The sequence below is a fragment of the Entelurus aequoreus genome, linkage group LG06 (assembly GCF_033978785.1).
Source record: "Entelurus aequoreus isolate RoL-2023_Sb linkage group LG06, RoL_Eaeq_v1.1, whole genome shotgun sequence".
Lineage (NCBI taxonomy): Eukaryota > Metazoa > Chordata > Actinopteri > Syngnathiformes > Syngnathidae > Entelurus > Entelurus aequoreus.
Genome location: NC_084736.1, coordinates 31,996,461 through 32,011,962, shown reverse-complemented (window position 1 = coordinate 32,011,962; position 15,502 = coordinate 31,996,461). Strand labels below are relative to the sequence as shown.

The following is a 15,502-nucleotide window of genomic DNA, read 5'->3' as shown; positions in this document are numbered from 1 at the left end:
TGTGTGTTGAAAGTCTTTTATTAACTTATTGTGAAGAAATGGAAGGAAGGAGAGGTTTGGGAGAACATTGAAGAACAAACACTGAAGAACATCTTGGTCCTGCTGTGGAAAGAAACCCAACAATGATATCAAATCCTTTAGGAAACTCAATGATACCAAATCCTTTAGAGACTTGCCTGCTGGGACTCGTTACTCATAAACATCCTTCTTGTCCGCGATGTACTGCACGATCTCTGCAGGCGACATCAGCTTCTCCGCTTCTGCGTCGGGAATCTCGAAGCCTGCGGAGAAGCCAAGGTCAAGAGAGAAAGCGGTAAAAAAAATGTTGGCGACGGAGCGACGCTCACCGAACTCGTCCTCCATGGCCATGATGATCTCCACCTGGTCCAGGCTGTCCAGACCCAGGTCTTTCATGAAGTGCGACGACGTCTTCAGCTACGCAGACAAAAGGCATACGTTACCAAAAAAAAAAAGCGCCTGCGGCCATCTTGCACGGTGCTCACTCACGCTCTCGGGATTGATCTTGTCGTAGAGCTTGAGGACGTACATGACGCGCTCCTTGATGGTGTCCAGGGTGAGGGGGGGCAGGTCGCCGTATTGTCGGCATGGCAACAACGAAGAGATCTGGGAACGGACCAAGGGTTACGGACCATCTCCATGAGATCAATTTGGCCGCCGACAGAGATTATCGCGTGATGACGACACATTTGGCAGCCGCGGCTAACGTCCCTCCACAGTGCGAGACACTAATCCTCACCTCGCTGGAGGACCAGGACTAGCTGAAAATGCTACACTACACGGAATACGAGAAGCCATGCTAACCGCTAAGCTAGAGCTCTGTATTGACAAATATCGACAGTTATGATATCAGAATGTGGCTGATACTAAACTGATTAGATTGGTAATTTTTACTAAACACAAATTGTTTTAGTGTGTGTAGTTTTTGTTTAAAACTTCAGGAAGTAAGTTCCTGGACACAGGAGGACTTTAAGGGATTTAAAAAAATAATTAAGAGCCTTTGTCTTCCATTTTATATATAAATGTTTGTCTACTGATTCTAACGATAATAATGCACATCTTCATTTAAAGATGTATGTTTAATTTTCAGTTTAAAATATCTGCAATAAATTATTGAAATCAAGTTTTATGGGGAAAAGAAGTCATGTTGCCAATGAACAATCTTTGGTTAGAACATCTACAGTAGGCTATTGTAAAACAGGTGTTTATTTTCATTGCCTAAAACACAATATTTTGGATCAAAACAATTGTGACCTGAGAAAAATCAGGCAACGTCTTACCCGTAGTTTGGGTCAAACTCAGGCAAAAGCAATCGACCTTGAAATTACTTAATTTCCATCCATCCAATTTTCTACCGCTTGTCCTTTTTATTGTATATTATCTTATTTTATAAATATACATTGTGAAAAAAAAGTAAACGTCTTCACCATTTAGAAAGGCAATTTTGTTGGGGTTTGAACTGAAGGAAACGCCACCTTGTGCATAATCGACCGCTCTACACGCAACTTGTACTGTCTGTCATCCATCAGTCGAGGACTTTAAGGGATTTAAAAACCAAATTAAAAGCCTTTATTTTCGATTTCATATATAAATGTTTGTCTACTAATTCTAACGATAATAATGCGCATCTTCATTTAAAAATGTCTGCTTAATTTTCAGTTTAAAATATCTGCAATATATTATTGAAATCAAGTTTTATGGGGAAAAGTCATGTTGCCAATGAACAATCTTTGGTTAGAACATCTATAGTAGGCTATTGTAAAACAGGTGTTTATTGTCATTGCCTAAAACATTTATTATTTTGGATCAAAAGAATTGTGACCTGGGAAAAATCAAGCAGCGTCTTACCCGTAGTTTGGGTCAAATTCAGGCAAAAGCAATCGACCTTGAAATTACTTAATTTCCATCCATGCATTTTCTACCGCTTGTCCCTTTTATCGTATATTATCTTATTTTATAAATATACACTGTGAACAAAAAGTAAACGTCTTCACTATTTAGAAAGGCAATTTAGTTGGGGTTTGAACTGAAGGAAACGCCACCTTGTGCATAATCGACCGCTCTACACGCAACTTGTACTGTCTGTCATCCATCCGTCGAGGACTTTAAGGGATTTAAAAACCAAATTAAGAGCCTTTATCTTCGATTTTATATATAAATGTTTGTCTACTAATTCTAACGATAATAATGCGTATCTTCTTCATTTAAAAATGTATGGCGTACATGTTTAATTTTAAGTTTAAAATATCTGCATTATATTGTTATTGAACTCAAGTTATGTGGGGAAAAGAAGTCATGTTGACAATGAACGATCTTTGGTCAGAACATCCGTTAATGCGTTTATCAAATTTAAGGCCGCACGGGAAAATGACAGTAACAGCATCGTGGAGAATCCTTAATACCACCTTAAAAATGAAGCTACACAAACATTGCTAACAGGCTCGCCAACAAACTGAACTATCTCCTGATGAAAGCAGAACTCCTCCATATTTGCCTTCTACAGTTTAAAGACGTAAATAGTCGACAAACATTTCAATTATCGCACATTTGAACGTCGCTGCCTTCCACTCTTGAAAGACGTCGCTAGGTCAAACAGGAGGAGCTCCATGATGGCGGACACCTCACCTGGCTCTGTCCGAGCCACCACGTCCTGCGGCTGTCCGCGGCAAAGGACAACGGTCGGACGGCGGCGGCTAAAGGCCGCGGGGCGGCTCTCATCATCACGTTGGCGGCGAGCAGCCTCAGCGAGGAGCGGACGCACTGGCGCAAGACTAGGGACGCCATGACGGGGAGAGAAGTGGCTGCTGTCGCCACCCAGCATGCACTGCGAGAGGTAGGGGCGGGGGGGGGGGGGGTCAAACAGCAGTAGCGCATGCGCAACTCAATATTGGCGTTTACTTTATTTCTTTTATTGTAATGTCGCCGGGGGTCTGCTGGGATGTGATGCCGGCTCAGCAGAGAGGAATTAGGGAAGACAAAAACTCGAGAGGAACTTCCAGTATTTACAACAAAGAATAGCCATAGTCAAAATCCCAAGCTTCCGGTCTTTAAAACAATAGCAGTACGCATTACATCCGTCACAACTGCGCTAATACTAAATACATTCCTACAATAGGCTATTTTAAAACAGGTATTTATATTTATTGCCTAAAATACAATATTATTTTGGATGAAAACAATTGTGGCCTGAGAAAATCTCAACATTAACATTAATAATATTTTATTACAATAATAATATAATACTTTATTACATTAATATTTTATTACAATAATATTTTATTACAATAATATTTTATTACATTAATACTATTTTATGACCATAATATTGTATTACATTAATATTTTATGACAATAAAATGTTATGACATTAATACTATTTTATGACCATAATGATAGTCTATTACATTAATAATATTTAATTACATTAATAATATTTTCTGACGATAATAATATTTTATTGCTATAATAAGATAGAGATGTCCGATAATATCGGTATCTGGTTTTTTTATGATCGGTATCGTTTTTTTAATTTGTTTTTTTTTAATTAAATCAACATAAAAAACACAAGATACACTTACGATTAGTGCACCAACCCAAAAACCTCCCTCCCCCACTTACACTCATTCACACAAAAGGGTTGTTTCTTTCTGTTATTAATATTCTGGTTCCTATATATCAATATATAACAATACAGTCTGCAAGGGATACAGTCCGTAAGCACAGCGTGCTGCTGGTCCACTAATAGTACTAACCTTTAACAGTTAATTTTACTCATTTTCATTAATTACTAGTTTCTATGTAACTGTTTTTTATATGGATTTACTTTCTTTTTGATTCAAAAAAATGTTTTTAATTTATTTATCTTATTTTATTTATTTTTAATTTTTAAAAAGGACCTTATCTTCACCATACCTGGTTGTCCAAATTAGGCATAATAATGTGTTAATTCCACGACTGTATATATTGGTATCGGTTGATGTCGGTATTGGCAATTAAGAGTTGGACAATATCGGAATATCGGATATTGGCAAAAACGCCATTATCGGACATCCCTAATTAATACTATTTTATGACAATATTAATGTTTTATTACAAGACAATGTTTGGGTAAAATTCAGGCAAACGCAATCGACCTTGAAATTACTTAATTCATCGTTTATACTCTTATTTTATAAATATACATTGTGAACAAAACATAAACGTATACAACATTTAGAAAGGTCATTTTGTTGGGGTTTGAACTGAATGAAACGGCACTTTGTGCTTATGAAACTAATCGACCACTCTACACGCAACTCGTTCTGTCTGTCATCCATCAGTCGGTCGGAGAGGCGCTTGAAGCAACCAAATGCTTCAGATTGACTTTTTCCTCTTCTTTTAGGCAACAAACGTGTCAAACTCGCAGCTATGGAGTTGTCGGAATTGTTGTACAACAAAGCAGAGTACATCGAGACGGTAAAGAATGTTGTTTCCAGCCTTTAGTCAGCTATGGGGCTAATGTTGCCAAACAGGGCGTTAGCTAGGCTAATATTAGCCACACTAGCTAGGCTACACTTCTAACGTCAACATTTCAACGCTACATTTGCTTCATTTCAGGCCTCCGGTAACAAAGTTAGCCGGCAGTCGGTGCTGTGTGGAAGCCAAAACATCGTACTTAATGGAAAAGTAGGTGACATGTGTAGTCATTGATGAGGACACAATGGTGTTGACTAGTGTTTGTTTTCCCCTGCAGACAATTGTCATGAATGATTGCATCATCAGGGGGGACCTGGCTAATGTCCGGGTGGGCAGACATTGTGTGGTCAAAAGCAGGAGTGTCATTCGGCCACCTTTCAAAAAATTCAGCAAAGGGTAACATCTTTTTAGTCACTTATTTCCATCTTTGAAGCGATCGTAGATGACCACCATGTATCTAGGAGGGTGAAGTTAGTGGGCGAGACCATAGACATCTTATAAGTAGACGCACCATTGGCTGCTGTGACGTGAGGAATTGGGCCGCCATCTTGAAGTGGTGATGAGGAGCCGGCGAGCAGCCTAAACTGACAGTTAACAGGTAGAAAACAAAGATGCCGGGCTGGTGTTCAGGGTTTTCCGGCTCAAATGAGCGGACTGTTGAAAATAGGGATCGGGGGATTACTTTTCACAAGTAAGATTTAATATTAACATACTATTGGTTGTATTTTGTGAAAAGAACATTACCACAGAGTTGAGAAGGAGCAAAGATCTTCAATATTTGTATGTGAAAATGACAAATAAATCTTCTGGGGGAGGATGACGCCCCTACAGGGGTTTGGTTTACAAACTTTCAGCCCCACCTAAAACAAAATTCACCAGCCGCCACAGATTATGATGCATTCTCATTTTAGGCAAAGTATAAGACAATACTTTCTTAAAGGCCTACTGAAACCCACTACTACCGACCACGCAGTCTGATAGTTTATACATCAATGATGAAATCTTAACATCGCTAGCCGCCGACCGCACGGATGATCGGGTGAAGTCCTTCGTCGCACCGTCGATCGCTGGAACGCAGGTGAGCACGGGTGTTGATGAGCAGATGAGGGCTGGCTGGCGTAGGTGGATAGCTAATGTTTTTAGCATAGCTCTGTGAGGTCCCGTTGCTAAGTTAGCTTCAATGGCGTCGTTAGCAACAGCATTGTTAAGCTTCGCCAAGCTGGAAAGCATTAACCGTGTATTTACAGGTCCATGGTTTAATAGTATTGTTGATTTTCTGTCTATCCTTCCAGTCAGGGGCTTATTTCTTTTGTTTCTATATGCAGTTAAGCCCGATGCTATCACGTTAGCTCCGTAGCTAAAGTGTTTCGCCGATGTATTGTCGTGGAGATAAAAGTCACTGTGAATGTCCATTTCGCGTTCTCGACTCTCATTTTCAAGAGAATATAGTATCCGAGGTGGTTTAAAATACAAATCCGTGATCCACAATAGAAAAAGGAGAGAGTGTGGAATCCAATGAGCCAGCTTGTACCTAAGTTACGGTCAGGGCGAAAAAAGATGCGTCCTGCACTGCACTCTAGTCCTTCACTCTCACGTTCCTCATCCACAAATCTTTCATCCTGGCTCAAATTAATGGGGTAATCGTCGCTTTCTCGGTCCGAATCGCTCTCGCTGCATTGAAAACAATGGGGAAATGTGAGGAGCCTTTCAACCTTTGACGTCACGCTACTTCCGGTACAGGCAAGGCTTTTTTTATCAGCGACCAAAAGTTGCGAACTTTATCATCGATGTTCTCTACTAAATCCTTTCAGCTAAAATATGGCAATATCGCGAAATGATCAAGTATGACACATAGAATGGATCTGCTATCCCTGTTTAAATAAAAACATTTCATTTCAGTAGGCCTTTAACAGTATAATTGTAACCAGGAATAAGTCTTCAAGTAACAATATTCAAATACTAACATTGTTGGGTAAGACAGAATTTGGTTTTATTATGAATCCAGTGAAACAGATTGGTGGCTTTAGCTGATATAAAGACTTTCAGGTGTTTATATATGTTTATGTTTAAGTATTTGGCAAACGCTTTTATCCAAAGCGACATACATAAAAAATACATATAAAACAATCACTGTAAACATGATCATTTAAGGGAAGAATGTAATACAAAATATCAATACAAAGTGTCAAGACAGAATAAACTCTCTGCTGCTGCAGCAACAGAGATACAGTCTATAGGTCCCTAAGATATATAGATATCTAATGTATTCATACATTGTTCATGTAGGATATACGCATATATATATATATATATATATATATATATATATATATATATATATATATATATATATATATATATATATAACCTAATCATATTTCTTCAACTTAAAAATAGCTGACTGTTTTTTTTCCCCCTTCTCTGGGATTATATTCCCAGTTTTGATCTCGGATGTCTGCTCACTTATGGCATATAAGAATATTCTATTACTGTTTAGCAAACTATGAATAACAAAACATGCCAAAACATGTGTCCTTTATCATAGCTACACGTATGACAAAAACCGCGTGAAAATCAGTGGTATTCAGTGAGGTAAGATGAATTAAATGCGCTGACAGTTCTTTGCTCCTGCCAAATGAATTGCACTGAGTGGAGCGGATCACCACTCCAAGATGGTGGCCCCGCGTCTCCTCAGCGCCAGTAGGCAGTAGCGTTCGATGCTGCGTCTACTTATAAGATGTCTATGGGCGAGACTGATACTTCGTACATGTCATGATCATTGAATCATTTTGTCACTCCCGCATAAATAATGGAACCAAAATTTGAATAAATGTGTCACTGATCACAAAGTTTATTCATATAAAATGATTGATGATAAGGTGTGTTCATGGCAAAAGGTGTATTTAGAGGTTTTTTTAAAGTGACACATTTTGCAAACTTGGAGGCTGCATGCAGACAAGATTGTATTTCACTATTCTCGCTTCCTGCGTGCAGAGTGGCGTTCTTCCCGCTGCACATCGGCGACCACGTCTTCATCGAGGAGGACTGTGTAGTCAACGCGGCTCAGATCGGCTCCTACGTCCACATCGGCAAGAATTGTGTCATAGTGAGTGCACGCACACACACACACATCCACGCATACACACACACACACTCACACGCGGTGTAATGAGTCACATGATAGTCATGTTGGAATTTTGTGGTTTTCTGCAGAATGTGTATACGAGCCAAAGACACACAGAAGATGTTATTTTAAGACAATAATAATAATTTAGTACAATAATAATATTTTATGACATTAATAATATTTTATGACAATAATAATAATTTAGGACATTAATAATATTTTATGGCAATATTATTTTATTACAATAATAATATTCTAGGACATTAATAATATTTTATTACAATAATATTTTATTACATTATTACTATTTTATGAAAATATTTTATGACATTAATATTTTATGGCAATAATATTTTATTACAATAAGAATATTTTATTACATTGATACTATTTTATGACTATTAATATTTTATTACATTAATAATATTTTATGACAATAACCATATTTTATTACAATAACAATATGTTATGCAAATAATATTGTATTACAATAATAATATTTTATTACAATAATATTTTATGACCAAAATAATATTTTATTACAATAATATTTTATGACCAAAATATTTTATTACAATAATAATATTTTAGGATATAAATATTTTATTACATTAATATTTTATTGCTATAATATCCAATCCAATCCACTTTATTTATATAGCACATTTAAACAACAAAATGTTTCCAAAGTGCTGCACAACAATATTAAAAACAATATAAAATAAATATGATTAAAAACGATTTTAAAGGGTGAAACGAATTAAAACAGTAAATAGAAATCAATATTTTAAAAACACAGAGGACCACACAACTCACATAGTGTTAAAAGCCAGAGAATAAAAGTGGGTCTTAAGACGAGACTTAAAACACTCCACTGTGGGAGCAGTTTGAACATGGAGGGGCAGAGTGTTCCAGAGCTTAGGGCCGACCACAGAGAAGGCCCTGTCTCCCCTGGTTTTAAGTCTCGTCTTGGGCACCACGAGCTGGAGCTGGCTCTTGGACCTGAGAGCGCGCGCAGGATTGTAAGTTTGGATGAGGTCTGAGATATAATGAGGTGCCAGTGCATGCAAAGCTTTAAAAACAAACAGCAAGGTTTTAAAATCAATTTTAAGATGAACAGGGAGCCAGTACAAACTCTGAAGAATTGGGGTTATATGCTGGCGTCTCCTGGCCCCTGTTAAAAGTTGTGCTGCCGCGTTCTGGACTAACTGCAACCGGGAGAGAGCTTTTTGGCTAATGCCAGCATAAAGTGCATTGCAGTAGTCCAGGCCACTTGAAATAAAAGCATGCACGACTTGTCCAAAAAGGTTAAAAGATAAAAACGGTTTTACCTTTGCTAAAAGGCGAAGATGATAAAAACATGATTTTAAAACGGCATTGTCAAGTTTAAAATCGCTGTCTATAGTGACGCCAAGGCTGGCGACTTTGGGACGCACATCATTTTGCAATGGTCCCAAGTCAGTGAGGGCCGGACCAAAAACTAAAATTTCCGTTTTTCCCTCATTCATTATTAAAAAATTCTGGGCTAACCAAGCCCTGACGTCGCATAGACAGTTGAGAAGGTGTGTCAGGGGGCCGTGGCCTTTTGAAATCGGCATATAAATTTGGCAGTCGTCTGCATAAAAGTGATAAGACACTCCATGCCTCTTAAAAATCTCTCCAATCGGGAGGAGATATAGAGCGAACGATGCGAAGGATGGGGCCTAGAATAGATCCCTGGGGGACACCACAGTAAAGCGGAGCAGAAGAAGAGGTGGCGTCCCCCAGCCTGACAGAGAAGGACCTTTCTGACAGGTAGGATCTGAACCACTCTAATGCAGTCCCCCTGACACCCACACAGTCTCTCAAGCGATCTAAAAGAATTGTGTGGTCGATTGTGTCAAAGGCAGCTGTAAGATCTAAAAGCACTAAAATGGCAGAGCTGCCAGAATCAGACATTAAAAGCAAATAATTAAAAACCTTTAAAAGTGCAGATTCAGTACTGTGCAAAGCTTTGTATCCAGACTGAAATGGATCTAAAGTGCTATTTTCATCTAAAAAAGGCTGCAGTTGCGCCAAAACACATTTCTCCAAAAATTTTGACACAAAAGGTAATTTAGAAATGGGCCGAATATATTATTACATTAACAATATTTTATTACAATAATAATTTATGACAATATGTTATTATGAAAATATTTTATTACAACAATAATATTCTATTACAATAATAATATTGTATTACATTATTACTAGTTTATGACCATAATAATATTTTATTATAATAATAATATTATATTACATTAATAATATTTTATTGCAATAATAATATTTAATTACATTAATAATTTTATATGATGATACTTTATTACTATAATAATATTTCATTACATTAATACTATTTTATGAAAAAATTAATATTTTATTACAATAATGTTTTATTACAATATTAATATTTTATTACATTAATGCTGGTAAAAATGTGATCATTTGCCATCTGCCAACAAAATATGTTAAAAGTTATAATTACCGTATTTTCCAGACAATAGAGGACACCGGTGTATAAGCCACACCCACAAAATTTTAGAAGAAAATACTATTATTGTTTAAAATGCTAGCCTGCTAACGATAGCATGCATCAAGAACCAGAATATGACTCTGGTATATACCTTTAAATTGGCTAAAAAAATCGAGCATGTTAATGTTGGTATGCTAACATGCTAACTTTAACGTGTAATATTTAGTGACATGCCTAAATATGACAGAGGCGTATACCTGCTGAATTAGCTAAAAAAAAGCTAGCATGCTAAAATGCTGACTGTAATATGTGTTAAGTACTAAAATATAATACTCGGAAGTGTCTACCTGAAAAATGTGTTTAAAATGCTAGCCTGCTAACGATAGCTTGCATCAAGTACCAAAATATACCTACGAAAAAAGGTAGCATATTGATGTTAGCATGCTAACACTACAGAATTATCAAAAAAGCTAGCATGCCAACATTAGAATGTTAAAAAAAGCTATGTGCCACACTTTGGACACCCATTATACTGCAATACTTTCATGGACTATTGTAGTTTTACTCTGACTACTTCAATGTGAAAGATATTCTTGTGTCCTTTTCATCCAACTGATCAAAACAATCACTCGCCTGTTTGTCTTTGTGCAGATAAAGATTCTTCCACTAGAGGGCAGCAGTCCATTTAGAATCACTAAATATCTGAACAAAACAACTCTGAAGTTTATTTGCATCTTTATGAGGAAATGTCAGAGCAGCATGAAATATTGTTCTGTTTCATTCATTAAGCTTTTTTTTTTTCATTTTGGGTCTGGAAACACATTTTTTTGGTGTTAGTTTTATTTAGAAAAACAAATGAACAGAAGGTGATGTGTTCCTGTCGTGTTTATTGATGAACATGTGACTTGATGTCAGTGTTTAGGAAACAAATGTGTGTTTATTGATTAGCTGTTCGCCTTTGCTCTTTAACACTTCATAACGGGACTGTCGCTTTTGGTTACAATTCCCCACAGTAGGTGGTGGTATGCAGCTTCACACACCTGGTCCGCCAGAGAGTAAAAAAAACGCAGCAAGAGGGTATCAGTGTTGAAAACTTCTAGCGACTACTAAATATAACCTTTCTCAGAATATTCAGTATTGCAAATCAATTATGCAAATGAGATGGTTAGGTCTCTGTGTTGCCAGGGTCGTCGCTGCGTCCTGAAAGACTGCTGCAAGATCTTGGACAACACGGTTCTTCCTCCGGAGACGGTGGTGCCTCCTTTCACCGTCTTCTCTGGATGTCCAGGTCTCTTAACATGCTAGCTTTGCTAGCTAATTTAGCAGGTATACGCCTCACTGTTAAAAACACTCGCCATCCTCCGCAGGTCTGTTTTCGGGCGAGTTGCCGGAGTGCACGCAGGACCTGATGATCGACGTCACCAAGAGTTACTACCAGAAGTTTCTTCCTCTCAGCCAAATCTGAGCACCGCCGCCATGTTGGCAGCGAACTCTCACGACAAACTTGGACCAAAACCCGAGCAACATGAACTTATCACACCTTTTATTGGCTTCACTTGCAGCAGGTGGCAAAGTTCTGTGTGCAAAGTAATCAATGTGTCCACAAATATAATAATAATGTATATAAATGTGACAGTAAATGTAAAATAAATGATATTCAGTGGGAAAGGATTTGATGTAATTTCAAGTGTTATTTAGAACAGTTATTTTCATTTCTAATAACCTTGGATTTATGTGTATGATGCTGATTTTAATTATAAAAAATTCAGTAGTTAATATATTTTAAATATATATTATACATAATAAAAACTAGACTACTTGACATTTTGGATCCACGGATACAAGAAGTGCGTTGGGACAATTTGTGACGCTTTGGCACCATCTAGTGCAGGGGTGTCCAAAGTGCGGCCCACGGGGGCCATTTACGGCCCGCAGGTCATTTTTAATCCAACTTTTTTTTATTGGCATTTTCAAATACAGAAAAAAGTGCAAGTCGAAACAGTACAATTTTAAAGTCAGAAAATTCTTCACACCCTTTCCCTTAAAACCCAAATCCCCACTCAGGTCACACCAACAAGGGACATATGGCACAATCATATAACAAGTAAGACAACAAAGACAGACATCCTCACATACACACACACATACGAGGCCAGAGACACACAAACAGGCTGAAAGGAGAGAAAGGGAGAAAATAAAATTTAAATTAAATTAAATTAAAACAATAATAATTAATAAAAGGGAGATTATTCCTCATCTGCGTCTGGGGATAAATCAAAAGAGTTGACATACAGCAAGAAAGGACTCCATGAGCTTTCAAACGCTTGAGCCGAGCCTTTTAGCGAAAACCTAAGTTTTTCTAGTTTTAGATTGTAGAGAACCTCTAATCCAACGGCCGTGTGATGGGGGCGAGCCAGCTTCCAATTAAACAAAATCAATCGCCTGGCCAGCAAGGTCGTAAAAGCAACAGCGCGTTTTAATGATACCGGGCACATGTTATCGGGGCATACGCCAAAAATGGCTGATAATGGGTTGGGGGGAACGTTTTGACCGTATGCTTCCCGATCGTGTCAAAAATATCCTCCCAAAAGGAACATAGTTTAGAGCAGGACCAGAACATATGGACATGATCGGCCGGAGATTGTTTGCATCTATTGCAGGTATTGCTAACAGTGGGGTAGATTTTGGATAGTTTTGAGTTAGTGTAATGAATTTTATGGATTACTTTGCATTGGATGAGACTATGGCGGGCACATATTGAGGAGGAGTGAAGCAGTTTCAGGGCAGAGTCGCAGTGTTGGTCGGATATGTTGGTATTAAGATCGCTCTCCAACGAGGCTCTTATCACTGATAGAGAGTTTGGAGCAACTGAACTTAAAGAGGTATATAACACAGAGATACATTTTTTATGCAGGTCATTTTTTAACGGCCCCACGGCACATTCTAAAAATACGATGAAAAAAAACATAAAAAGTGGTATAAAAGAGCAAACAGGTGAAATGTAACAAGAAAATGTTGCATTATTTACTCTAATAACACAAAGCTGCCATGCAGGCTGTTTCTTTCTTTAAAAAATAATAATGAATCAAAATCAATGTCATTATGAATTATTGACCTATTCAAGGCTCCATTTACTTCACATTAAATATTCCACTTTGAGATATTATTTTAGTGGGACTTTTTTTTTTTAAGTGTCATTGCTCAAAAAAATAATGAATTAAAATCAATGTTATGAGTTATTGACCTTTTTAAGACTCCAATTATTATATAATCTCAAATATTCCACTTTAAAATGTTATTGGGGGAAAATATTGCATATTTTGTGTTTTTTTCCATAAAAAAACACGGTTTTCCTTGACAAAAATGGCATACAACTCAAATCTTTAAAAGCGTTATATTGACAGATAGACCTAATGTTGATCTAGAGATTTAAACCTTGAATAATAATAATAATAATAATACTAAATAATGACACATTTGTAATATTTTTTTTAACCAAAACCTTTTGGGGTCCCCGGGATCAAGTCTGAGTGGAGGCCTAAATCTATCTTTTTTATACATATATTGTATTGGTTTTTAAAATAAAAAATATCAAAATGGCCCCCGCTTGCTTTGATTTTTCAGTGTGCGGCCCTCAGTGGAAAAAGTTTGGACACCCCTGATCTAGTGGTCAGGCGTAGAAATGCTTCGTTTCTTGTGAATTTCATTGAAACTGATTAAACTTAAAAAATGACTATACACAATTAGTGGACAAAAAAGTCAAAATTATGAGGGAAAAAAAGTAAATTCTAAGAGAAGAACATTGACGAGATAAAAAGTAAAATTATGACATAAAAAAGTCAAAATTATGAGGTAGTCATAATAAAGAAATAAAAAAATGTCCCTGTAAATTTTCATGTTTCCAGTTTGAGGAATCAGTACAAACTAATTTGCAACTGTTTATTTCATATTTACAATGTGAACTACAAATATCATACCAACTATTAAATATGAAGTATATAGAATAACCATTGATGACAATCTGACAATAATAACAATAGTGTCGGCCTGTATAGAACATGATGAATGGGACAATAACATGAAAATTGTTGCTTTTGTCCACACAAATATTGCCTTGGATATATGTGTGTAATGCTGATTTAAACTATAAAACGTGAGTCAGTCGGCTAATATATATATATATATATATATATATATATATATATATATATATATATATATATATATATATATATATATATATATATATATATATATATATATATATATATATATAATAAAATAGACTAATTGGCATTTGGATCCACATTTGATACAGGAAGTCTTTTGGGACTACTACTGACTACGCTTTGGCAGCATCTAGTGGTCAGACGTAGAAATGCTTGGAAGACAACTTTTCCTGTGAATTTAGCTGTTAAAAAAACTATTTAATTCATGAAATTATTAGACAAGAAAGTCACAATTCCATCCACCCATCCATTTTGTACGGCTTTTCCCCATCGGGGTCGAGGGGAAAAAAGTCTAAATTATGAGAGAAAAAGTCCGAATTTTGAGATAAAATGTCATAGTCATAATTATGACATGCAAATGTTCTCTGTAAACGTTTATTCTTCCATTTTAAAGAATAAGTCCCGTTCAATTTGCAACTCGTTAATTTCATTCTTACAATGTGAAAAACATATGTCATACCATAACTATTACATGTTATGTATATAGATGAACAATTTATTAGCTTTTTCTAACAGGCATCCATAAGAATCTGATCATATTGATATTAATAATAATAGTAATAATAATAATAGTGTTTTCCTGTATATAACGTGATGATAAACATTATAATTGTTGTTTAGTCCACACGTTATGTGTTGGTAATGCTCATTTAGACTTAGACTTCCTTTTTATTGTCATTCAAATTTGAACTTTACAGTACTGATAAGAACGAAATTTCGTTGTATTAGCTCATGGTAGTGCAGGATAAAAGAGTAATAAGGTGCAGATATAAATAAATAGATTACTGTACAGATAAATATATTGCACTTTTGCATGCATCCACGTTTATGGATGTATGTTATATTGTCTTTATATTCCAGCGAGTTAATCCATTTTGGGGGGAGTTGAGGGGATTATTATGATGCGTTCAAGAGTCTTTACTGTTACAGAACCTGGAGGATCTGCCACGGAGGCTGCAGAACCTCTTTCTTTTTATTTAAATCATAAAATGTGGGAAAATATATTATTCAAATATATTAAATATAATCCATACCCAAAAATGACCTGCCCATTGTACAGCACTTTGGCTACCCCTGTGGTAAATTTTAAATGTGCTTTATAAATAAAGTTGATTTGATTTGATTTGATTGGGGTCCACGTTAGAAACAGTGTGTTCAACTTGTGACGCTTTGGCA

At 36.4% G+C, this 15,502-nt stretch overlaps 2 protein-coding genes across 3 annotated transcripts; one reads left to right on the top strand and one right to left on the bottom strand.

Annotated features, from left to right (window-relative positions):
* ndufab1b (NADH:ubiquinone oxidoreductase subunit AB1b) lies at positions 1-2,851 on the bottom strand. 2 transcript variants are annotated; one of them, XM_062049472.1, is made up of 5 exons: positions 2,644-2,851; positions 508-624; positions 348-435; positions 177-281; positions 1-102 (listed from the first exon to the last, which is right to left on the bottom strand). In XM_062049472.1, exons 1-4 carry the CDS (start codon positions 2,800-2,802, stop codon positions 190-192), a joined length of 456 nt encoding a protein of 151 aa, XP_061905456.1. In that variant the 5' UTR covers positions 2,803-2,851; the 3' UTR covers positions 1-102; positions 177-189. The 2 variants fall into 2 exon arrangements, with proteins under 2 accessions (XP_061905456.1, XP_061905457.1); XM_062049473.1 differs by having other exon boundaries at positions 1-99.
* A 1,440-nt stretch (positions 2,852-4,291) lies between these two features.
* On the top strand, positions 4,292-11,781 carry dctn5 (dynactin 5). Its single transcript, XM_062049471.1, has 6 exons — positions 4,292-4,473; positions 4,615-4,683; positions 4,751-4,869; positions 7,468-7,579; positions 11,283-11,385; positions 11,465-11,781. Exons 1-6 carry the CDS (start codon positions 4,426-4,428, stop codon positions 11,560-11,562), a joined length of 549 nt encoding a protein of 182 aa, XP_061905455.1. The 5' UTR covers positions 4,292-4,425; the 3' UTR covers positions 11,563-11,781.
* The last annotated feature ends 3,721 nt before the right edge of the window (positions 11,782-15,502 follow it).